The 25343-nt window shown below is 35.1% G+C and overlaps 2 protein-coding genes across 2 annotated transcripts in view; both read left to right on the plus strand.

The window, feature by feature from the left end:
* The window catches only part of RAD54B (RAD54 homolog B), a 77066-nt gene that overhangs the window by 18996 nt on the left and 32727 nt on the right, over positions 1 to 25343 (plus strand). The window lies entirely within an intron of this gene.
* On the plus strand, positions 8951 to 16078 carry FSBP (fibrinogen silencer binding protein). Its single transcript, XM_004370770.2, has 2 exons — positions 8951 to 10639; positions 15174 to 16078. The coding sequence occupies exons 1-2, from the start codon at positions 10266 to 10268 to the stop codon at positions 15697 to 15699; spliced, it is 900 nt and encodes a 299-aa protein (XP_004370827.1). The 5' UTR covers positions 8951 to 10265; the 3' UTR covers positions 15700 to 16078.

Consider the following 25343-nt stretch of genomic DNA (forward strand, 5'->3'; position numbering starts at 1 on the left):
AGAAATGCCCCCAGGGATTTTCCTGTGCGGCTGCGCAGAGTAAGGGAGTAGCTTCCATGCCACATGGTACTGCCTGGCTAGAAAGGGCTCCAAAGCCGAGAAAAGAAAAAGAAAACAAACAAATCAAAACAGAACAAATCAGAGCAAACAAACAAAAAAGCCCCGGGGGTCCCACAAGCGTGGCGGCACGGGCCGGGAAGCAGTTTCACAGTCGAACGGTGCTTTGCAGCCTTTTGGGAAGAAGTAAAGATGGCACTCGAAGCCAGGTATTTGAGAGAAAGGAGGGGGAGGTGGTGAGAGGTAAGGAAGAAATCTAAAGTGGAAAAAAGCAACACCAGCAGCCAATAAAAGGCACTTAGGGAGCCGGGCAGTGCGGGCAGGTGGAATCCAAGCAACACCGGAGTGAAGCTGGTGCTTCCTGGCCTAGAGACTGTGGCTGCAGGAAGCAGAGGAGGCTAAGTGGGGTTGAAGAAGGGTGGGGGGTGGGAAAGCATATCTCGCTGGTTACTGGTTGTTCTGTCTCCTGCTGGAAGCTCCGTGAAGCTGCTTTCTCGTACCCCCTGTTCGCTGATCTCTGATAGGAGTCCAAAATGGCGGATCCGCGCTGCGGTAGCTGATAGGGGACCTCTGCATGTATCTCTCCTCACTCTCTGTTCTCAGTCAGTTTCTTATTCCATTTGGTGCTTGGCTGAGTTCTTTATCTCTTCATTTGATGCTTAGGGTTTCAGGATTGACATGTGACTCCTTTTGAACTAGTTTTTCTGATCTTTGCTGCAGAGGGTTGGCATGGTCCCTCAGACTATAGCGCCATGTTGCCCGGAAGTCTGCATCATTTTATATTTAACCTGTGTATGTTTTTATATTTAAAGTTTGGTTTCTAGGAGAGAGCATAAAGTTGGGTCTTGATTTTTCTTTGATGCTCTAGCTGTTCCAACATTCTTTTGATTAGGAGTTTTGTAGTATATCTTTTTCCATCATTTTCCATTTAACCAATGTGTGTTTTTAAATTTAAAGTTTGGTTTCTAGGAGTGAGCATAAAGTTGGGTCTTGATTTTGTTACTCATCTGACAGTTTCTACCTCTTAATTACTATTTATAATCCATTTGTCTTTGATGTTGTTATTGATTGGGTAGGATGTATATCTACCATCTTGCTGTTTGTTTTCTCTTTGTCACATCTGTTCTTCCCCTCCCCGCCTTATGCTTTTCTGCCTCCTTCTCATTAATGGTGTATTTTATATGATTAAATTTTATCTTTATTATTTGGTTTATTAGTTTTATCTCATTTTTTCTTTCTGTTTGTAGTTACTCTAGATTCTACAATGTACATCTTAACTTACCATAGTCTGCCTTCAAATATTATACTACTTTACCTATATGTGAATGTTAAAGCAATATACTGTTATTTATCCCCCCCTGTCCTTTTCCCTGTGTGGTAGAAACAATGTGCTATGCTGCTAGCTCAAAGGCTGGGAGAAAAAGAGAGGTATTACTAAGGGACACTGAATTTCTGTTACGGGTGATGGAGAAAGTTTGGAAATGGATAATGTTGATGGTTGCACAAAATGATGAATGTAATTAATGTCACTGAATTGTATGTGTAAGCAAATGTATGAGAGAACCTATTTTTCTACCTTCAACACATGTTATTAAACTTTTGCCAGTTGAATGGTAAAAATTACTGTCATTTAATTTGTATCTCCTTGATTACTTGTGAGGTTGAGCTCTTTTTATATATTTATTGGACATGTATTTTCCTCTTTAAGTCCTGTGTTTATATTCCATGTCCATTTCCCTACTGCATTGTTTTTCATAGTTTGTATAAGTTGTTTATAATTTAATTTTGATCATATAAGTGATATATTGAATATTTTTATAAAATTTTCTAAGAATACAGTTAAAGTTCTTCTTAACTGTTCTCCTCAGTGTCAGTGGTAGCTAAGTGGTACCCCACTGGTAGCTGCTGTCATTAGTTTGGTGAATATCCTTTTAGACCAGCATTTTTAATTTTCTAGTAACCACATTAAAAAAAAGTAAAAAAGAAATATGTGAAATTAATTGTTTTAAAATATTTTAGTTAACCCAATGTCTTAGTTATCTAGTGCTGCTGTAACAGAAATACCACAAGTAGATGGCTTTAACAAAGGGAAATTTATTCTCTCACAGTCTAGTAGGCTGCAAGTCTCAATTCAGGGCATCAGCTCCAGGGAAAGGCCTTCTCTCTCTGTCAGCTCCAGAGGAAGGTCCTTTGTCATCACTCTTCCCTTGGTCTAGGAGCTTCTCTGTGCAGGAACCTCAGGTCCAAAGGATACTCTCTGCTCCGGGCAATGCTTTCTTGGTGGTATGAGGTTCCCGACTCTCTGTTTGCTTCCCTTTCCTTTTATCTCTTGAGAGATAAATGGTGGTGCAGGCCACACCCCAGGGAAACTCCCTTTACATTGGATCAGGGATGTGACCTGGGTAAGGGTGGTGTTACAATCCCACCCTAATCCTCTTTAATGTAAAATTACAATCACAAAATGGAGGACAACCACACAATCCCGGGAATCATGACCCAGCCAAATTGATACACACATTTTTGGGGGGACATAATTCAATCCATGACACCCAATATGTCAAAAATATATCATTTTAACATGTAATTAATATAAAAATTATTCAAGTATATTACATTCTTTCTTCATACTGAGTCTTCTAAATTTGGTGTGTATTTTACATTTCCAGCACATCTTAAGTTGAGGGCTAAATTTTTATTGCAATTCTTCATCAGTATTTATATTTACAATTTAAAAAAAAAGATGTACATACCAAAGTTGTTTTAAATGTATTTAAAAGTTTTCCAGTAACTGAATTGAGTTAAAAATAATTTTTCTTTTATGTATGCATCTACCTTGACAAAACTGCTTCACCTTTTTTGAAGATTTGATTTGATTTTGAAGCAAAAGCATATCTGTTTCAAAAGTATGTCTGTCCAAGTAAATTCACTAACGCTATATCAAAGCTATATTATTAACATTGAATTCAAAGACGTATTGCATAAATTAAAAAGCAACTCTAAATTTAACAGTATCAAAACGGTCTTGTAGTTTTTGTAGGCAATTTACATAGCACTGTCAGTTATAGTTAGTTTTCTTCATATTGATTCATATTAGAAAAATGTGTAAAATTACTTAATGATTTCTATTTTTATGAAGATTTTCACTTTGAGCATAAATTTTCTTACCTGTCTAATTAGGCTACAAATGAGCTTTTCCTTTCCTTGGAACTTCAAATTTAGCTCATTAGTATGTGGTGTGTTATTGATGAGAAAATGTAAATCAGACTGCCTTTTTTTGTCTTTGATTATTGAGTATTTGGCAAGCATTGCTTTTGTTTCAAAAAATCTTGAGTTGCAGTGAGCAATACAATAATTCTTTATAAAACTATTCCACATTCAACCAATGAGCATTGTCAAAAAACCAAAAAAAAATTGAATTGTCTTTTATTTCTTTCAACAGTTCCATACACATTCTAAATGATTTTAATAACTATATCCATGACATTTTTCATAGCATCTGCTCAGAAAATGGAGCATAATATTTGTTATATGTATGTGAATGAAGCGGTAAGCAAAATATTAGTCTCTTGTGTTAAAAATCAGTAAATCTGGATTTTTGATCTAACACGGCTGGAGTACTGTCTGTTGTGGTAGAAACTAATTTTTTTAAGTGTAGTTGAAATTCTTTTTTGACAGATATGTTGTTGTTAAAACCAAAGAAAAACCCAAACCCATTGCTGTCGAGTCGATTCTGACTCAGAGTGACCCTATAGGACAGAGTAGAACTGTCCCACAGGATTTTCAAGGCTCTAAATCTTTATGGAAGCAAACTGCCACATCTTTTTCCTGTGGAGCGGCTGGTGGATTTGAACCACCGACCTATCCGTTAGCTGCCGAGCACTTAACCTCTGTGCCACTAGGGCCCCTTATGTTGTTGTTAGGTGCGGTGAAGTCAGTTTTCTACTCATAGTGACTCCATGTGGCAGAGTGGAACTGCCCCATAGGATTTCTAGGCTGTAATCCTTACAGGAGATCACCAGGTCTTTCTCACTGGAAGTCACTGGATGGGGTTCAAACTGCCAATCTTTCTGTTAGCAGCCAAGTGCTTTACTGTAGTGCCACCAGGGCTCCTTTGACAAATACAGAAGATTTAAAAATATCTATACTATGAGTTGTGTATGTATATATGCCATCAGTTGACAGCATTTCTTCATAAATTTGGAAGTCCTGTGAGCTAAAATGTAATCCAAAGTATTCATTGGGTAATGTTTCTTATACTGCACAACTCATTTAAAATTAAAGAAAAGTTGTTACGATTTTTAGAATTTTGAACTAATTGATCTTTGATATTGATGAAAGAGTTTTAATTCTCCTGTAATTCAGATTTCTGGCTTTCATGGAAGTTAGGGTAACCCACACAGGCTATTGCCCTTGGATGTCCTTTTTGAACCCTTGTAGGAACTTGTTCCCTGGAGTACCTTCAGGTCAAACAATAGCTTAGTAAACAGCTTAGTGGAGACACTTGCCTTAGGCATTGGGTTCTTTTGGAAGATTATCTATGGGCAGCCAGCCAACTTGAGAAGCAGGAACTCCAGGGTCTGACTGGAGGCTGTTTTTTAGTATGTATGTCATGTCTTTGGTGACTGTTTCTGTAACCTGTCTTGTGCTCTTTTAAAGAATTCAGTCGGTTTTGGGAAATGGACTCCAAAGGTCAGTCTGGGGTAAATCAGTAGTTATTTTAATTGTTTTCAAGACAATGCTGTATGAAAATCCTTTCTGACCACAGATTTGTTTATCAAGTCTGTTCCCACTCCTTTTTTCCATGGCAGTGGGGATAAGATTTAGTATAAGAATTTTTGAAGTTCTTTTCCTCTTCAGAACATTTCTGACACTCTAGTTGAAATGTTACCCCAGTTTGCAAATTTTATATTCAGTAAACTCCAATAAATTTCTATTATTGGCTTAATAAGATTTTTTTTTTTTTTTTAAAGCAATGTGTTAGATTTTGTATTCTACAAGGAATTGTTTGGTTGCTTTATTAAAGATCTTTCATTTTTAAAACATAGCTTTTAAAATACTTTTTTCCTGTAATATTCTAGGAAAATTTCTGTAAGTGAATACTTATTTATTTATTTTTTTTACTATCTCCCTGTCTAAAAATGGTGTTTTTTTTTTTTTTTTCCATGTAAGAATCCAAGCCATTTTATAGCTGGCTAAAGTTACAAGCTCAGATTTTGTTAAAAATCATTTAAAAAGTCTCTTGGACATTTAATTCTGATTTGATATGATACTCTTTTTTGACTGTTGAGAGGAAACATCATGTTCACTGTGTTATTTGTTGAAAATGTCTCTTAATATTGTCTAATTTATTACTTAAAAATATTTTGACACAGTAAAATATCTCCCTGTTGTTCTGCTGTAACATACTGCGATTGGTATTCAGCATGAACTTTGCAATATACCTTATTTCAGTCTTTTTTTTTTCTTTCCTGCTCTGATGGGAGTACTAGCTTCTGTATCTGTATTCCATTCTGTCTCAGTAGTATATTTCTTTCAATTAAAAAAATTATCCTTTTTTATTTTTTTAACTAGAAAAATAATTTAATTATAGTAGTTAAAACAGTATTTCAAATTGATAACCATTTAGAATTTGCATTTGTTATCACTGTAATATGTGTTGTCTGCATAAAATATTCAAATAAATCTATTACATGAGTGTTACTTGGAGCCCTGTTTGCGCAGTAGTTAAGAACTCCAGCTGCTAACCAAAATGTTGGCAGTTCGAATCTACCAGCCACTTCTTGGAAACCCCATGGGGCAATTCTCCTGTGTCCTACAGGGTCAGGTCGCTATGAGTTGGAATTGACTTGATGGCAGTGATTTTGGTTTTGGATTTTTCAGTGGATAGAAAAAATCATTCAAATTGAATCACTTTGTTAATATTGACTCAATTATTGATGTGTTTATAAGTAATAGTAGAAACAATAGTATCATGTATGATGAAAGGGTTAAGGTGAAATGTAATCCTACCAAAACAGTAAAGTTGTGTTTAATGGAAAAATAGACTGCTTCAGTTTTTAAACTTTAAAATTTAAATTATTTAAAATTCAATAACATTTAAATTTCAGTTTCTCGGTACCATTAGCCACATTTCAAGTGTTAATAGCCACATGTCTGTAGCAACTACTGTATTGGTTAGAGTTCCAGACCTTTTTTGGATACATTCTCTGGCTACATACATACATTCTGTACCTACAGAAGTATTTAGCTTCTGGTGCTTTTTGTAAGCACAGTGGGATTATACTGTCTGCTACTTTGCACGCATGGAGTCACCATGAGTCGGAATCAACTCGAAGGCAGCTAACAACAGCAACAGCGTTACTGTTCTACTTGTTCGTTTTACTTACCATGTGTCTTGGAGTTTAAGTCAATATATAGAAATCTGCCTCTTTCATTTTAATGCTTCCTAGATTAGACCAGATAGTATGGATGTGCCTTAGTGATTTAACTAGTCTCCAACTGATATGCTTTTTGGTTGCTTCCAGTACTATGCAACTGTATAGAATGCTTCATTGCTCTTTGTGCTCATTTGAGTATTTTTCTAAGATACACTCTGATGTAAAATTACTGTAATTTTAGAAGATTTTGCACATGTAAAATGTTGATACTCTCCAGTTGTCATCCAAAATGCATTTTACACGCCCATGAACAGTCAAGAAGAGTGTTTCTTTCCCTTACACCCTCATCCACTCCTGACATTTTCAACTTTTAAAAATTGTGCTGTTTTTTAGATTAAAAATCATTTTTAGTATGTATTTTCATGACTAGGAGATTGAACATTTTTTAATATTTTTATCATTTCTTAAGACAATATCTGTATTTCTTTCAAAAATAATGGAAAATATTATCTAAAGAAACATATACCCATACTGAGTACTTGCTTTCCTTGGTTCTCTTTTTACTGTTTAAAAACTCAGAAAAGGCTAGAATGACTTTAAGTACCTGTGGTCAAGTTGTTGTTCGGGTGGGTTATTTGCAATTTGCATATCTATGGACAAGAATCACTTGCATTCCTATTGTTAGGTGCCTTCAAGTCAGTTTCCACTCATAGTTAGTTACCCTATGAACAAGAGAATGAGACACTGCCGAGTCCTGCGCCATCCTCACAATGTTTAAGCCCGTTGCTGCATCCACTGTGTCAATCCATCTTATTGAGGGTCTTCCTCTTTTTTGCTGACCCTCTACCAAGCATGATGTCCTTCTCCAGGGACTGGTCCCTCCTGATAATATATCCAAAGTATGTAAGACTAAGTCTCGCCATCATTGATTCTAAGGAGCATTCTGGCTGTACTTCTTCCAAGACAGATTTGTTCGCTCTTCTAGCAGTCCATGGTATATTCAATAATCGTCACCAGTGCTATAATTCAAAGGCATCAATTCTTCTTCTGTCTTCCTTATTCATTTTCCAGCTTCCACATGAATATGAGGTGATTGAAAATATTATAGCTTGGATCAGTTGCACCTTAAAAAAGCGACGTCTTTGCTTTTAAAGACTAAAGATTTTAAACACTTTAAAGAGGGCTTTTGCATCAAGTTTGCCCAATGCAATACGTCGTTTGATTTCTTGACTGCTGCTTCCATGGGCGTTGATTGTGGATCCACGTAAAATGAAATCCATGACAATTCAATATTTTCTCCGTTTATCATGATGTTACTTATTGGTCCAGTTGTGAGGTTTTTTTTTTTCTTCTTTTTTAATTTTAAGGCGTAATCCATACTGGTGCAATGGTGGCGCAGTGGTGAAGAGCTCGGCTGCTAACCTTGTTCGAATCCACCAGCTACTCCTTGGAAACCCTACGGGGCAGTTCTACTCTGTCTTATGGGGTCGCTGTGAGTTGGAATCAACTGAAGGCTGTAGTCTTTGATCTTCATCAGTGAGTGCTTCAAGTCCTCTTTGCTTTCAGCAAGCAAGGTTGTGTCATCTGCATATCACAGGTTGTTAATGAGTCTTCCTCCAATCCTGATACCATGTTCTTCTTCACGTAGTCCAGCTTCTAGGATTCTTTGCTCAGCATACAGATTGAGTAAGAATGGTGAAATTGTTACCCATCTCAAGTTCGGGTTTGGGCCCGGTGCAGCTTTCACCAATAAAGACAGCACCAGGGTGAGGAACGAAGGATTTGTTCCTAGCTTGTGCACAAGCAGAGACAGAGAGGAGTGCAGTCCTCAGACTCTGCCTGTCTTGGGTTACTCAGATCCAGTTTTTTATACTCTGAGAAGGGAGGAAGTTGTTAACGAATCACACAACTACAAGTTTCTACGTTTTCCAACATACTGTAAACAAGCGTAGTACAATCCTAATCTCATTATAATGTTAGCATGTCTCTCTATTTTGTTAAGTCTCTGCCTAGGGGAGTGGTTTTACTATGTTAAGGAGTCCTTTTCTGACCTTTGGGCTCAAGGTTCTGGTGTAAGGGTTAACATTTGACCCTTGGCCTCTTGTAATTAATGTTCTGAAAGTTTAACAGAGAGTTGCTGTTTTGTTCTTAGCAAGCTTTATGTAAACTAGGCTCTTTCAGGATGTACTGATGTTATCAAAAGGATACAACCCTGACATACATCTTTCCTGATTTTAAACCATGTACTAGCCTCTTGTTCTGTTTGAATGATTGCTTTTTGGTCTATGTACAGGTTCCTTGTGAGCACAATTAAGTGTCCTGGAATTCCCATTCTTCACAATGTGTTATCCATAATTTGTTATGATCTGCATAGTTGAATGCCTTTGCATAGTCAATAAAACATTATTAGATTTCTACAGTTGACTGAGTTGTAAAACTGCTCCAAGACAATGAAAGGTTATCATCAGTAGTATTCCGTGAAACTGTCAGCAGCCTTTCAGTTTCTGTCCTGAGTGATAACACATTTGAAGCCTCTAGCCCATTGTGTGGTTTCTGTTGAAAGAATGAAAACAGGATAATTGAGAATTTACGGCGTTTCTGTACAACTGCAATCCCCTGGGTAGGGACTGCATCTAGATTCACCTTTGTTTTCATTGTGCCTTGCACAGTGCTTAGGAGCAGTTTTAATAGGTGATCAGTAATTACTTAATTGACTGGAAGTGTATTCAAGTATGTTCTAATTCTGCCCTATCTGGAGAAGCATGTATATCAGGAGAAATAGACTTATTTTGCTTACATTGTTATTTATCACATGTTTTCAGACTAGTATTAGAAAATATATTCTAAACATGCAAACTGGTGTCCTTACAAATGGCCATACTAGCTGTTTTCTTTCATAGTCCAAATTGTGTGCGTCTAGCTAAATAACAGTCTGCTACATTATAATAGCAAATGCGATTTTGTTGTGTGGAGACTTAAGGTGTGATTAGGGTCTGCTGTTTCTCACCCTGAATGGTGGTTTTTATACATGACAAAGCTGGCTAGCACGTTCATTTACATTACAGCAAGAATAATCCATTGCTTTTAAAACATCAGTTTTCATCTGCATTTTAGATTTAGTATTCAACAAAAATTTCTTATTAAATAACTGAAAAATATATGCAGGGAGACTGTAGACTGTAAAATGAAGGAGAAGCTTAGCTTTACAGTGGAGTCTGAGCTTGGGTGTAACCTAACTAGCTAGAGGATATGCAATTCCTGATTGACAGCAGGACCAGCATTATGCAGATTTTGTAGGAGAGAGCTGCAGCTCAGAAACAGTGATTAGGGGCTCTGTTAGGAATCTCTGCGTTCACCACGTCAGATCTTTAGGTTTGTATTTTTCTGTCTACTGGATTTGTAAACAAATAGCACAAAACAGTGCCTCTTTTGTTTTTATTAAAGTAATAACTGCAGTGTAGTTTCAGTCTATCAGCTAGGCATACATGTGCAGAAATCTGATATGCTCCCTAAATTAGCTAATTTTTAGCTGTGTTCCATGCTTATCTCCAGACCTCTGTGTGTTAAATCCTATCTCGAGCTGTTCTCTTTACATACAAGTGTGTTTTGTTTGTGCCTTCCTGTCTTCTTCAGTGAGAAGCTTTATGTAGGTCAGGCTTGGCTTAAGCAGATTTCCTGAACCTGCGTCAGCTTAAGCTGGAGGAATTTTAATAAACCCTCCCCTGTAGGCGTGGGCCTAAATGAGGCTAGCCTAGTTAAGCCTGATCTTTTTCTGTTTGTGAAAAGAGCTGAGCAGAGCTGGAGGCTGCATGGTGGTTTCAGAAAAGAACAATGGTAGGAAAGGCTAGATCTTCCAATTTTACCTTATCTGAAAAGCTTGATTTGCTAAAGCTTGTGAAGCCATATGTTAAAATTCTCGAAGAACACACTAATAAACATTCAGTAATAGTGGAAAAGAATAGATGTTGGGATATCATAGCAGTTAACTATAATGCAGTTGGAGTAGACCGCCCTCCTCGAACAGCGCAGGGCCTACGCACCCTTTACAAAAGGCTCAAAGAATATGCCAAACAGGAGCTATTGCAGCAAAAAGAGACCCAATCAGATTTTAAAAGCAATATTTCTGAGCCAACCAAGAAACTTATGGAGATGATTCCCCAGATTTCCAGTTTTTGCCTGGTAAGAGACAGGAACCACATACAAAGGTAAGCTTTATTTTATTTTGTTGTGGATAATTATGGCGCCTCCTATCTATTGGGCTTTGGTTTAGTTGTGATAGAGATATGCATAGTAAACATCTCCACAATAGGAGCTATGAATAATGTCTTTGTTTTGCATTCTTAAAAAAGAATAGTGAAGCTTTAAGGAATTTTTCTGCTGCATTTGATTTAAGCCACTTTTTGCTCTCTTCACCTCACCCTTCCCTTCCTCTGTAGTTTCTAAAAAGTAAAAGTTATCCGCTGCCGTAATAAACTTTTTAAGCTTTAAGTTACTTAAAAGTAGCTTTAGAGAGATACCTTTTTCTTATTTTATTTAAGATTACATTTCATTAGGATTTTCAATTTTATGTATAATTTATATAAAGTTAGAAGTTTCAAGGGAAATGGAACCATTGCTTTTGTAATCTTAACCATTTTATGAATGGTCTCTGTCAACACTTATTGAATACATGCATTGAACTAAAAAACTTAAGTCAGCAATTAAGTAAACTTAATAATGGCAAGATTGCATATTTTAAGTTGGTTTAAATTATTTTTACTAACTTAAAAGATGAGCACAAGGAAAGGGAGTTAATGCCTAATTAGGGACTCAGATTACTCAATAAAAGAAGTCTTTTTTTCCTTTTTAATGCTCATTTATGGCCTAGTTTTACTTTGATCATGGGTTATATAGGAAACAGTAAGCTTTCTCATACTGCTTTGCAAAGATATCAAACTATTAATTTTAGTATACTCATAAGAGGGACTGGGTTCTTTTAGGGTTTGAAATAGATTTTTGGTTAAATTTGATCTCTGTAAATACTTGCCTGGGAATCTTCAAAACTGTTATTTTGCTATTGAAATCTTAACTCCTGGCAAAAGATAAAAATGGCAGCTACCTTCTTGTTCTGAACCATTTGGGTAAATTACAAACCCACACATTGTAACCTTCTTGTTAGTTGAGGAGCCTCTCAAACAAAAGCTTTACCATGCACTTTCCTATTGGTGGAAGAGCCATTATAGAAGCAAAATATTTGATTACCTGTGAAGTCCCTTTGAAGTTTGGAGGGAAACAGGCAAAAACAAAACAAACCCCAAAACTTGTTAGCCAAACTTATCTATTATTTTGGTAATTTACCAGGGAAATATCTTTGAGCCTAGCTTCTTCACTGCTTATTTTTAGCTGATAACACGTAAAAAATATCACCAGTGGGAATCTCAGGCATGGTTACGCAGAGGATTATTAATTCATGGAGCCACTGGTTAAAATGTTCACTGATGACAAATCCTAATGTGCCACATGTCTAAAAAAAGCTCCATAGTAAAATTGTTTTTATTCTGTGCTATTTATTAAAAAATGTTTTCCCTGGAACCCTAGAAGGAAAAAAAGTCTTGCATTACAGGTATAAAGTGCTATGTATCTTGGGGATATTGAAAACTATAGGTAGGAACTATAGGTTTAGTTAGTTGCATATTTTAAAAATAATAGTGATAGTGTGAAAGGGAAATAATAAATATACAAGTGTCTTTACATTTTGGGCGGTTAGAATATACATATTCTATGAGATCTTTTGGGTCACCATGATTTCTCTGATGAAATGGTTTCATTTATGCATTTCTATACCTACTATTTAAACACCATCAACTTTTCAGACTTCAAGTGTCACTTAGTTATTTATGCTAGTATAGTTACACTGCCATTTTCTCTGTATTTAGCTTTTTAATTTAATTATGTATTTAATGTGCTTATACTTGTCTGATTGACATCATCTTGAATCTTAATTATCTCAGAAGTTTATAATTATTCTATAGGCTTAATTATGCTTCGTAATTATGTTCTCCAAACTCCTTTCTTAATAGGAAGATATTACTGCTTATATTGTTTAACATATTTAAAAATATACCTCTTTTGTAAGGCTGTTTATCTGTACAATTTACATTGATTTATATCTTTATTATCCCCACTCTCTAGTGTCAGATTATACTTAGTTTTTGTAGTCTCTTTAGTTCTCAGAGTTCAGACTCATAGATTTCAGAAGTCCTTCCCTGTTACCATTTTTGTGACTTTCTAAAGCATTTTCCTCAACTTTGTTATACCTTACTTTTAATGTTTTAATCAAAATGGAATGGAATATTCCAGAGATAAGGCATAGTATTAATTTACATGGGAATATAATGTCTGTGTTTGTGAGTCATAGTCTTTATTATACATACTAATTTGAAATAGTAATTATGTGGATTTTTAAAACTTAATTTTCATATGTAATTTTAACCTTTTCCCATGTCTGTTTTTAGAAGAGATGTTACTAGGAGCAAAACCTTACTAATTTTAATTACATTTATATTCCATTGTCTTTAAAAAAATCATAAAATGATAAAAAAGATAAAAATTAAAATGAAGGAATTTATATAATCTATAAATCTTGTTGAATTATTTCATTTGTATATCTTTGACAAATGTCTGATACTTCTGACAATTTAATGCTGTTACTAAGTGAGCTTTAGGGAGTTTTAATTTTTTTCCCTTAGGTTCTACTTGAACTTACTCCAGCATTTTAATCCATGTAGAATGCATTATTAACTATGTTATTTATCGTTTGTAAAATGTTCTCTAAATAATGTTAAGAATATTTCCATTAATGATCCCATAATCTCCTTCCCCTCTATACTTTTATTTTTAAGTTAGGCAGAAGCTGTATAATTAAAAAAAAAAAAAAAAAAAAACGCACTCAAGAAACAAGATTATTTCTTAATTAACAGCTAAATGATACACACAAAATTATTTAAAAAGTACAGTAGGATTATAAGGTACATTGAGTTTATAATGTCATAATAAATATTATTATATCAAAGGTTAGCAGTAAAATTGTAGTTGCCACTAATAGAAATGCATATTTTATGGAAATTACATGTAAATACTATAAACTTCCAATATATTGGATATAACCAGTTCCAGTCCAGTCAGTTCTAACTCATGGTGACCCCAAGTATGTCAGAGTAGAACTGTGCTTCATAGGGTTTTTATTTATTAATTTTTCAGAAATAGACGACCAGGCCTCTTCTCTGAGGTGCCTCTGGGTGAACTGGAACCTTCAACCTTTAGGTAGCAGCTGAGCATGTTAACCATTTGCACAATGGACTCCATATTGTTACGTTGTTGTTGTGTGCCGTTGAGTCGATTCCAGTGCATTACGTTCCTATAGGACAGAGTAGATCTGCCCCATACAGTTTCCTAGGCTGTAATCTTTATGGGAGCTAATCTCCAGGTGGCAGCTGAGCACTTAAACATTGTGCCACCAGGGCTTCTATATTGTATGTAAACCAAAAAGAAAAAAACAAACTGGTTGCCTTCGAGTCAATTCTGACTCACAGCCACCTTATAGGACAGAGTAGAACTGCTGCATAGGGTTTCCAAGGAACAGCTGGTGGATTCGAACTGCCAACCTTTTGGTTAGCAGCCATAGCTCGCCATAGCTCTTAACCACTGCACCACCAGGCCGTTTAAAAACATTTCAATTAAAAAGAAATTACATTTATTCACTTATTCAATCATTCAACACATGATGAGCACCGTTCCCAGTACAGTATTATGCTAGGCAGTGGTGAACAAAAACGCTTGCTCTTGTGAACAGGATAGGTAAAGGGGAAATGTCTTATCATTGAAAGTAGGATAGTTAGGATAACCACATAATAGTTAGTTGTGTGCTTTTGAGTTGATTCCGAATCACAGTGATCCTATATGACAGAGTAGAACTGCACCATAGGGCAGTTTTTGTAAAGCCGTGCAAAGCCTTGATTTTTCTTTTGACAAATGGAGAAATCAATACCTCCTATAAATGGCCTGGAGCAGCCCTCCTAGAGCTCAAGGGATGGGCATAAGACTTGTTTAGGGATAAACTTGACTAAAAGGACTTTGGTAATTTTAGATTAGTCCAGGAGAGCAGAACAGGAAGTCTAGGGCTCAGGTGTGATGAGAGCAAGGCCCAGGTGCATTAAACTGCCTTTTGCATCATTTGGAGCCCTGGTGGACTAGTGGTTAAGAGCTTGGCTGCTAACCAGAAGGTCGGCTATTTCGAATCCAGCAACCAGCTGCTCCTTGGAAACTCTATGGGGCAGTTCTACTTTGTGCTATAGGGTCGCTATGAGTAGGAATGAACTTGACGGCAACGAGTTTGGGTTTTACATCATTTAGGAACCTCAGGGTTGTAGGGACAGTTGATGTCTCTTTAAGAGCGTTGAAAATGGTTTCTCTTTTTTATTTGCCTCCTTGGCTTTTGTAATTATTAGGGCTGTCTTTTTAACAGCCCAACTTTAAAGTTAAGGATCTTTTTACATATGGAGACATATATATATATATATCATTTAAATCCTAGCCTTAATTACTTTAATTTGTTATTTCAAGGGTTAAAGATTTTTGTTTCCTAATTTTCTTCATAGCTTTAAAGCTTAATAATTCAATGTATATTAAATATATTATGCTATAAATATACTTTTGTCTTCATTTGATTTACATTTTATAATGCTTTTTTGTGTGCTGTAGTGCAAACTTGGATGAGGAAGCACAGGCTGGTACCAGTTCACTACAGGTAATGTTGGATCACCAACCTGTTGCTATTACAGTGGAGGTGAAGCAAGAAGAAGACATTAAACCACCACCTCCACTGGCTTTAAATTCTCAACAGAGTGATACTTTAGAGCAAAGAGAAGAACATGACTTAGTACACGTTATGGAAAGATCTTTGTCGCCATCTCTGTCCTCTGTTGATATGAGAATGACATTGTCTCCATCTTCTATTCCAAGGAGAGATGGATTTTTTCGGCACGAGAGTGGAGAACACTTTAGATCAATATTAGGGTATGATCCTCAGATTCTGCAAATGCTGAAAGAGGAGCATCAGATAATTTTAGAAAATCAAAAAAATTTTGGATTATATGTTCAGGAGAAGAGGGATGGATTGAAAAGAAGGCAACAGCTAGAGGAAGAACTGTTAAGAGCAAAAATTGAAGTGGAGAAGCTGAAAGCAATTCGCTTACGGCATGATCTGCCAGAATATAATGGTCTCTAAAATTTTTTTTGAATCTTGCACTTTAATCATTTTAATTTTGGCCAAAATTTCATTCAGAATATCCTCAAGCAAAATGCGTATTCTTGAAAAATGTTGTTACTCTCTATTATGGAAAAACTTTGTTGTTATTAAATTTTCCTTTGAGATACACTCAGATTTACTTATTGGTTAGCATGATTATATATTTCATTCTCTTCCCCCCATTTTTTTTCTAAGAAGTTTGTTGGCCTTATAAAAAGATAATTTCTTCTGCTCATTAAAATATAGCATGTTGTTGTTGTTGTGTGTCCTTGAGTTGACTGCTACTCATAGCGACCCTATAGGACACAGTAGAACTGCCCCGTAGGATTTCCTAGACTGTAATCTTTATTGGGAGCAAATCACCAGATCTCTTCTCCCACAGAGCAGCTGGTAGGTTCGAACCGCCGACCTTTCGGTTAACAGCCAAGCGCTTAACCATTGCACCATCAGGGTACCTTAAAAATAGACACACATACATTTACAAACACATACATATTCTTTCTAAGTTCTGAGTCTTCAGCATTTTAAATTAGAGCTTTGAAAACTAAGTCAGTCTGATTTAAAAGCTATACTAACCTAATAGCAAGAAGTTTGTCTAAATACCTTTGTTTTTTTTTTTAAATATGCTTTCATCTTTGGAAGCAGTAGTCCTAGGATTTTTAGAGATGGAAGGTATTTGGAAACCACATTTTTCCTCAACTTTTCAATTGAAAGGTAGCAAAACTAAGATCCAGAGAAAAGTCAGTGATTTATAATGGAATAACAAAGCTATTTATGGCAGAGGCAAGACCAGCACTCAGCATTTCTGGCTATGTGTAATTTTCCCACCTACTGTTCCATAGAGGAGCCCTTGGTGGTGCAGTGCTTAAAGAGCTTGGCTGCTAACCAAAAGGTCAGCAGTTTGAATCTACAGGCTGCTCCTTGGAAACCCTATAGGGCAGTTCTTTTCTGCCCTGTAGGGTTGCTATGAGGCAGAATCAACTCAACGGCAACAGGTTTGGTTTGGTTTTTTATTCCATAGAAGCAAAAATCCTCTAAAATATTCTCCAGATTTAAAAACTAGAAGCATTTATTTTATTAAAATTGCTTTAAAAGACTGTTAGGTTATGAAATCAGGGGAATTGTATCAATTTCCCCCGTCTTCCCTTTTTTGACCAGGAAAATAAGATGCGATACTCTAATGGAGCTATGTTATACTTTGGCTATATATATGATTTTAAAATATGTCTTAATTTAAATGACATTGTAAAGATTTCTTTCACAGTAAAAATCAGAATGGACAAAATTAATTTACTTAGAAAATTTCCAAAAACATTCTATATATGTTTATAATTTATGATACAGTCTATTGTATTTACATTTATTTTTGTAAATAGTGCAATTTTGGTATTTGTGGAAATAAATAAAACCTTGACTCTTAAAATACACAACTTTATGTTAAATCTTTAGTATGTATATTCCTTAAGGATTTCTATTTTTGCTGGGGCTTCATTGAGAAGGGATTTTAAGCTAAGTTTTATAAAAGGGTAAGTAGAATTTCAGCAAAGGAGCCCTGGTGGCACAACTGTTAAGGTTGGGGGTTTGAACCCACCAGACAGCTTTGTAGGAGAAAGATCTAGTGATCTGCATCTGTAAAGATTACAGGCTAGAAACTTTATGGAGCATTTCTTCTGTGTCACACAGAGTTGCTATGAGTTGAAAACCTACTCAACAGCACCTAACAACAGAATTTCAGCAATACAGGAAGAAAGGGTGTTTGAAGTCAGAGTGAGCAATATAAAAAAAGGCAGTGAGCATTATAAAAAAAGGCAGAGAGAATGGGGAAAGTGGATCAGGGTGTACAAGCAAAATACAGTGCTCAGCCAGGTGATGTGAGTGTGGAGGGTGCCAAGCAAGGCTGTGGTAACCTAGACGAGGACATCTCCCATGACTAAATGAGGTACTATTTAGCTCTAGCTGAATTTTTATATGCAGGAATAAGCTAGAAATCGGAATTTGTTGTTTAATTTTCTAATTCTTAAATGTTTAACATGTTTTAAAAATACTAGACAGACAAAATATGGGCCTCATTCAGCCAGTTGGCTTCCAGTTTTGTGACCTTGGAATACAGAAATGGTTCTCAAAGTGTAGATCCTGACCAGCAACCTCAGCATCACTTGATAACTGTTTAGGTATGTAAATTCTCAGGCCTCACCCCTTTCCTGCTGAATCATACACTAGGGGTGGGATTCAGTAATCTGTGTTTTAACAAACTCTCTCAATTCTGGTGCAAGATAAAATTTGAAAACCACTGGAAAAAAGTATTTTGGAACATAACTTGGTGCCGAAATCATTATTAGATTCTCAGATTTTTTATTGAAAAGAAGAATGGGTGAAGGTGAATTGAGGGGTATAAATTTGAAAGTTGGTTGGTGCTAGATTATGGATTACATTAAATGCTGTTTTTAAAGTCACATTTAACTGAATATACAAAGGGAAACCATTGAAAACTTTTGATAAGCAGAAGGATATGATTAGATGCATGATTTAGGAAGAGTGTTATAGCAGCACTTGGAGGTGGACATTATAGTGAGAAAATTAAAAATTTCCATAGAAGTAGAAAAAAACAAAAAGAAAGTTGACTTTTATGGTACTGTTTTAGCTTGTTGACTGCCTAATTGGTTAAATTAAAAGGAAGGCATTTTATATCTGTTATTAGAGTTAAAATTTTTATTATAAAAATGCCTTGAATATGTAATATGTATCTATCATTTTTTATCTTCTCTCTTTAATCTGTCTTATGACTTCTCTTTGAGTCTAATGAATTTTATAATTCTAATTTGAGAAGATGTTTTACAATATAATTCTATTAAATACATCTTTATAGTAGTAAGCTTTAACTTGAAAGCAAATTACTGTATAAAATGTAATTCATATTAACAATCTCAGCATGCTACTATGAATTGATAATGAATGTTCGTTTTGAATATTGACTCTGTATAGCTAAGCCAGGGATTTTCAAAGTATGTTCTATGGAACATTAATTCTGTGAGCTATTTCTAGGAAGGAATTTAGTGTTGAAAAAAATGTATCTGTTTTGGTAGTTAAGTTCTAAAATCAGTGTGGAAGGTAAAAATTATGTATAGATAAAATTGCCCTTAAAAATTCTCTTGCTGCCCACAAAATAATGCAAACATAGTCTGCTACAGTCATATTTTTCTCCAGTATTGTTCAAGATTGTTGTTTCTTTGGTTGTGTTAGGTGACATAGTTTGCTAGCATTAGAGGTTGTGTAGAATTTTTTAAAAACTTATTTTTACATATTTTTAAACACCAGAATTACGCTCATTGAAGTGAATTTATAGCAGCATATGATTCTGCTTCATTGTATAATTCTCCCTCCCCTACAACATTCCGTTATATAGGTGTATAGTTTATGAGAATTTCTGTATAAAGAAAACTACTTATTTGACAGTAGATCCCTTTTTGAAGGCAATGTTCATTATCATCCTGCAGAATATCTTAGAGAAGTTCGGAGCTAAAGCTTTTTTCTTTTATTTTTGATATTGACACTTGAGTTTGGGGAATAACTTAGCCAGCTCACATTAGCAGTCTTTGTTGAGGACAGGTTTCACTAATGGGAATGTAAAGGGGAAAATTGTACTGGAAGTAGTCGAACACAGTGAAGCCACCACACAGCTTGCATATCATAGAGAACTGGCTGGGGCTATGAGGTTTACCTATAAAATGCGATGCTGGGAAAACATCATAGAGAAGAGTGATTTTACTTTTTAAAAAGTAGACTTGATTCTCTAAAAATACAAAGAATTTGAAAAGATTTTTTTCATCCAATGTATCAGTCATTTAAATAGTGAATAGGCTATTTTTGCCATCTTTCTGTCTTCCATATATACATGTGAACGTAAATGAATACATGGTTATTATTATAACTTGTGGTATTCTAAACTAAGTTTGTTAAAGTAGCATCCCAAGGAAAGTTAAAGCTCTTTCACTTCTAACAAATGCCTGAAGATTTGTTACAGTATTCAATTTAAGTACTTTTCTTTTTGTATAACGAGACATCAGCTTGGTGTTATTTCCAGGGCTTTGGACCTGTCCATTCCAGTTTGAACCCCTGCTGAGAATTTGCATTTCCACCCCAGATACACTGAATCAGAATCTACATTTTAACAAGATCCTCCAGTTGATTCTTACATATAACTTCTTGGGATCTTGTTAGAAATGCCAGTTTTCAGCAAGGAATTTTTTAGAAATGCAAACTCTCAGCAGGGGTTTGAACCTGAATGAGCCTGTTGGAAGCTCTGGTTATTTCATTTTTGAAAAATTTATCTACCCTATTACATCTTGACTTATGTGAAAATGCTTAAAATATGAATCATTTTCCATGTTCCATTTTTCAGAGTAATGTCAAATTTTAAATAGACATGTTTAAATAATTCAGAGGGTAATAATTTGTATATATACTGTAGATAATAGTGGTTAAGTGCTTTGTTAATACATGTCCTTTTAAATACAAGGTAAAGTAATACATTGTATTGATTTGTATACTTTTTGTGTGCCATAAATCAAAGAATTCAGTACTATAGAGGTAAAAAATTTTGATTGGGCATTATTGAAATATATTTATTTGGAAGATTGTATTATAATAAATGCCAAATGCACTATATCTAAATATGTTTCTTTTTTCCAAATGTTAAGACTGGCAGATTCTCAAAATCAGTTAAATGTTTGATTGTGAATTTGCTTGTAAATACTTTTAAAAATTAGATAAAATACGGTTATAGTACTTAAAATACAAGAGTAAATTCTTAAAATTTGCGAACTGTCATGCTAAATCTGTATACGATTTTGAGAAATTAGTTCACTATATTATATATTTCTTGAATTAGTTGATTAAAACTAGTAGCTATAATTTGAATTCATATTACTTATTTTTAATTTTCAATTGCTTTGTAGATAGTAGAAAGCAAAATAAATAAAAATAACCACTCAACTCCACTCAAACAATTTAAACAGTAAAATGGATACGAATTAGAATTACTTTGTTAATAGGTTTCTGGCGTTTTAAAATCATAGGTGAATTCACCTCTGTTACAAAGATTTTTTCCTCCAACATTTTATTAAGAAACTCTTCAAATGTATAGAAGAAGCTGAAAGAATTTTATAGTTCATATAGTTCATAACGTTCATACCTGCCACCGAGATTCTGCAATTAATATTTTGCTGTATTTGCTTTATTACATATTTGTCCATCTAGCCATCTGTCCCTCCACCTTTTATAAATTTTATTTTATTTTTGGTGAAAATATACAAATCATACTCTCATTTAACAATTTCTACACACATTGTATACTGGTATTGGTTACATTCTTCACATTGTGTCCACATTCTTGCTATTTCTACTCTAGTTGTTTCTCTCCCATTAATGTAGACTCACTGACCCCCTAAACTTCTCATCTGTGCTTTAGAATTATTGTTGTCCCATTAGTCTCAAAGATATAGATATATATATACATATTTTTTTTTTTTAAAGCACAATACTTAAGGATGACATTCTTTTCTTTTTGAGCTAAACTGTGTTTTTGTTTAAAGATAACTTCAGGGGATAGTTTTGTCTCAAGGTTTGAAGAGTATTCCAGGGTGGTAGCCTTCAGGGTTCCTGCAGCCTCAGTGGATCCCATAAGTCTGGATACTTTGGGAGTTTGAAGTACGGTTCCACATTTTTTCCCTTTCTATCAGGATCCACCACCTATTGTGTCCTTGATCGAGACATTTGGTAATGCTACTGAGGCACCGTCTAGTTATTCTGGTGTCATGTTAGAGGAAGCAGTGGTTCATGGAGAGTGTTAGTCCTGTAGTCTAGTTGCTTCTATGATTCTTGAGTTTCCGTCTTCCTCTGTTGGCTCCAGGCGAATAGAGACTCAATCCACCTTTTTAAAAAAATGCATTTTAAAGTAAGTTACAGATATTAGTATACTTTACCCCTAAACACTTTAGCATGAGTATTATTAACTGGAGTTCAGTATTTGTTTATGTTTTTTGAGTAAAATTTGCATACACTGAACTGCACAAATCTTAATTGTACCATTTGATGAGTTTTGACAAATGAATTCACCTGTGTAACTTGAATCTAAATCTTGAACAAGATTTAGACTGTTACCATCACAGTAGGAAGTTCCCTCCCCCTTCCTAGTCAATTCCCTGGCACCTCAGGCAACCTTTTTTCTAAATTTCAAGAAATCATAGGTTAATGTTGCTGGTTCTAGAACTTCATGTAATTGGAATCATATAGTATGTATTCTTTGTTTCTGGTTTCTTTACCTACCTCAAGATTTTTCAGATTCATCCCGTGTTGAACCTGATACTACATTTATCAATAGTTCATTCCTTTTTGTTGCTGAGTAGTATTCCATTGTATGAATGTTCCACAGTTTATCAATTCTCTGTTGATGGACTGGTTTATTTCCAGAGTTTGGCTATAATGTATAAAGTTTCTATGAATATTCTTACAGTACAATTTTTTTGTGGGCACAATTCTTTCATTTCTCTTCACCTAGGAGTGAAATGGACCTTTTTTCAATATGGTTGATCCATTTTATACTTCCATCAACAGTGTATGAGAGTTTTTTTTTTTTTTTTTCTTATAAAACGTTGCATGTTCATTGACTGGAATGATGAATAACTTCTAATATTTAATGGATTCAAAATGTTATGCAGATAATTTAGATATCTGGGAATATTGTATTTTATTGTTTTTTTTGTTGCCGTTTAAGCATTTTATGCATATGTATTCTGACATAAGATATTGAAAAAACATGTTGAAATGTATAGTTCCTTTCATGCTAATAAAGTATCTTTCTGAAAATGATCTTTTAACACAAATATCCTAGGGTTTTTTATTTTTAAATACATAATGATACTTGTACTTAGTTGGCATTCATTCTCATTTATTAGATAAAGAAAAAAAAACCTATGGATTATTCTGAGTTCTAAGGAGTTTGTATATTGATGTTTGTATATTTTTTAGTGTAATAAAAACTGTTACAATCTTAAATTTCTATTGCAGTTACATGATAATGCCTATTTAAAGTTCTGATAGGGTTTAGTCATTTTAAAACTCAAATACAATCTGTAAGAGTATTCACATTTTTTACTGAATTTGATTATATGACACAGTTTAAGTCAATTGCTCCATTGAAAACAAGCTGTGTTTCAAGAATTGTTAAAGTAAAATAAGAATATTCAAGGCCTGGGTTTATGGAAATATATAATTAAATCATCCAACAGTAGAGTGAATATGCTTAGCAATAACTCATTAAGGTGATAATAACCACTATTATATATTAAAAAAATGACATCTTCCCCTTCCTCTTTTATGGAAGCATGGTTTTAAGCATCATCACCTTGTGAATCTTACTGATAGACATTTAAGTTTCTTGTCTGTGCAGACCATTTTTTTGATATTGATTTGGTAAGTACATTATAGGGTCAAGGGGGAAATAGTTCAGAACCAAGTTTCAAAATAAAAATTACAGAGTGGAATTGTAGGGGTGGTTAGTCTGAGATTTAACAAATTAGTCAATATTTCATGTATTATAATTAGTATTAATGTCCTATATTTTGTTAATTCGCAATTATCTTTATTCTACTTTTTGGAATTATTACCTTCTCCTTTTCCTGCCCAATGGCCTACATAATTTAAAATGGGACTAAATAGCTAAGGGACATTTAGGGGGCACTTACTACATGGCAAGTACTGTTGTAAGCTTTTTACATGTGTTAGCTAATCTAATGCTCGATTCTATAAGGTAGGTATTAGTATTACACTAATTTTATGGATCATAAATTGGCACAAGGGGGTTAAGTAACTTGCCCAGGGTCATATAGCTAGTAAGTGGCAGACTCAAGATTAAAACCCATCCAGTCTAGCTCCATAGCTCATGCTCTTATCCTCTTCTGCTGCAGTTCTTTAAAAGACAAGGTTTATCTGAGAATCTTACGGTATTTCAAAATTAAGTGTAAGTAATTTCTGAATTCTCAAAATTTAATTATTGCCCTTTTTTATTCAGCTTTTTTTGGGGGGTAGGGCACGGGAAGATAGGCTTGGACATAGCAGTTTGTTCTTCTGGGCTGTGGGAATGCAATAGGGTTTTTTACGTTGACGGTGTTTTTCCCAGCCATTTTGATGATGTTCTTTTTACCTCCTTGTTAGAGCAATCCTCAGCTATTTTAAGGGGAATTATGTTATTCTTTTCTACAACCTAATGAAAAACAGGAATAATGAAGAAATGCAGAAAGATACAGCCCATCTTTTATTCAATATATAGGGAATGCTATTGGTAGAAATAATGCAAAATGAAACATTAAAATTGGCTAAAAGTGACACCATAACATTTGTTAGAATTGAAAAACTAATCACAGCAGCTCATCTTTTGTTAATACTAAAAACCTCAAAACTTCATCTGGGAAAATCAAACTTGTGAAAACAATGCAGGACAAGGACTACTTTAGTTGAAGTGAACGTTTACATTTCAAGTTGGTCTCTTATACAAAAATTTATACATACATTGTTATGTAACCCTCATTGCTCTCCCTATACTGTGACAGCACACTCCTCCTTTCCACCCCTGATTCCTCATGTCCATTCAGCCACCTCCTAGTCCTCTCCGCCTTCTCATCTCACCTCCGGACAGAAGCTACCCATTTAGTCTCATGTATCTACTTGAGCTAAGAAGCACACTCTTTAGGAGTATCATTTCATGTCCCAAGTCCACTCCAATCTTCATCTGAAGAGGTGGCCTCTGAAATTGTTTTATTTCTGGGTTGACAGTCCAGGGGCAATGCTTTCCAGGGTTCTTCCAGTTGCAGTCAGACCATTAAGTCTGATCTTTTTACTAGAATTTGAGTTCTGCACCCTACCTTTCACCTCTCCATCATGGACTCTATTGTGTTCCCTGTCAGGGTGGTCATTGGTGGTAGCCAAGCACCATCTAGTTCTGGTCTCAGGCTGATGAAGTCTCTGGTTTATGTGGCCCTTTCTGTCTCTTGGGCTAATACATTCCTTGTGTCTTTGGTGTTCTTCATTCTCCTTTATTACAGGTGGTTGGGACCAATTGATGCATCTTAGATGGCCACTTGCAAGCTTTTAAGACCCCAGACGCCACTCACCAAAGTAGGATGCAGCACATTTTCTTAATAAGCTTTGTTATGCTAGTTGACCTAGATGTCCCATGAAAGCATGGTCCCCAGACCCCTGCCCCTGCTACTCTGTCCCTCAAAGTGTTCGATTGTATTCAGGAAACTTCTTAGCTTTGGTTTAGTCCCGTTGTGCTGACTTCCCCTGTAATGTGTGCTGTCCTTCCCTTCACCTAAGGTAATTCTTATCTACTGTCTAGTTAGTGAATAAACCTCACACTCCCTGCCCACCGTCATAACCATCAAAGAATATTTTCTTCTGTGTTTAAACCTTTTCTTGAGTCCTTATAATAGTGGTCTTATGCAATATTTATCCTTCTGTGACAGACTAAATTTAGTCAGCATAATGCCCTCCAGCTTCCTCCATGTTATAAGAGGTTTCATGGCTCCACTGTTGTTCTTTATCATTGCATAGTATTCCATTGTGTA

Source organism: Trichechus manatus, unplaced genomic scaffold (assembly GCF_000243295.1).
Source record: "Trichechus manatus latirostris isolate Lorelei unplaced genomic scaffold, TriManLat1.0 scaffold00009, whole genome shotgun sequence".
Classification (NCBI taxonomy): domain Eukaryota; kingdom Metazoa; phylum Chordata; class Mammalia; order Sirenia; family Trichechidae; genus Trichechus; species Trichechus manatus.

Excerpts from the sequence above, each read along its gene's own strand:
- FSBP (XM_004370770.2), top strand. The coding sequence starts at position 10,266 with ATGGTAGGAAAGGCTAGATCTTCCAATTTTACCTTATCTGAAAAGCTT. Across the intron at positions 10,640-15,173 it reads GACAGGAACCACATACAAAG|TGCAAACTTGGATGAGGAAG; the intron begins GTAAGCTTTATT and ends TGTGTGCTGTAG.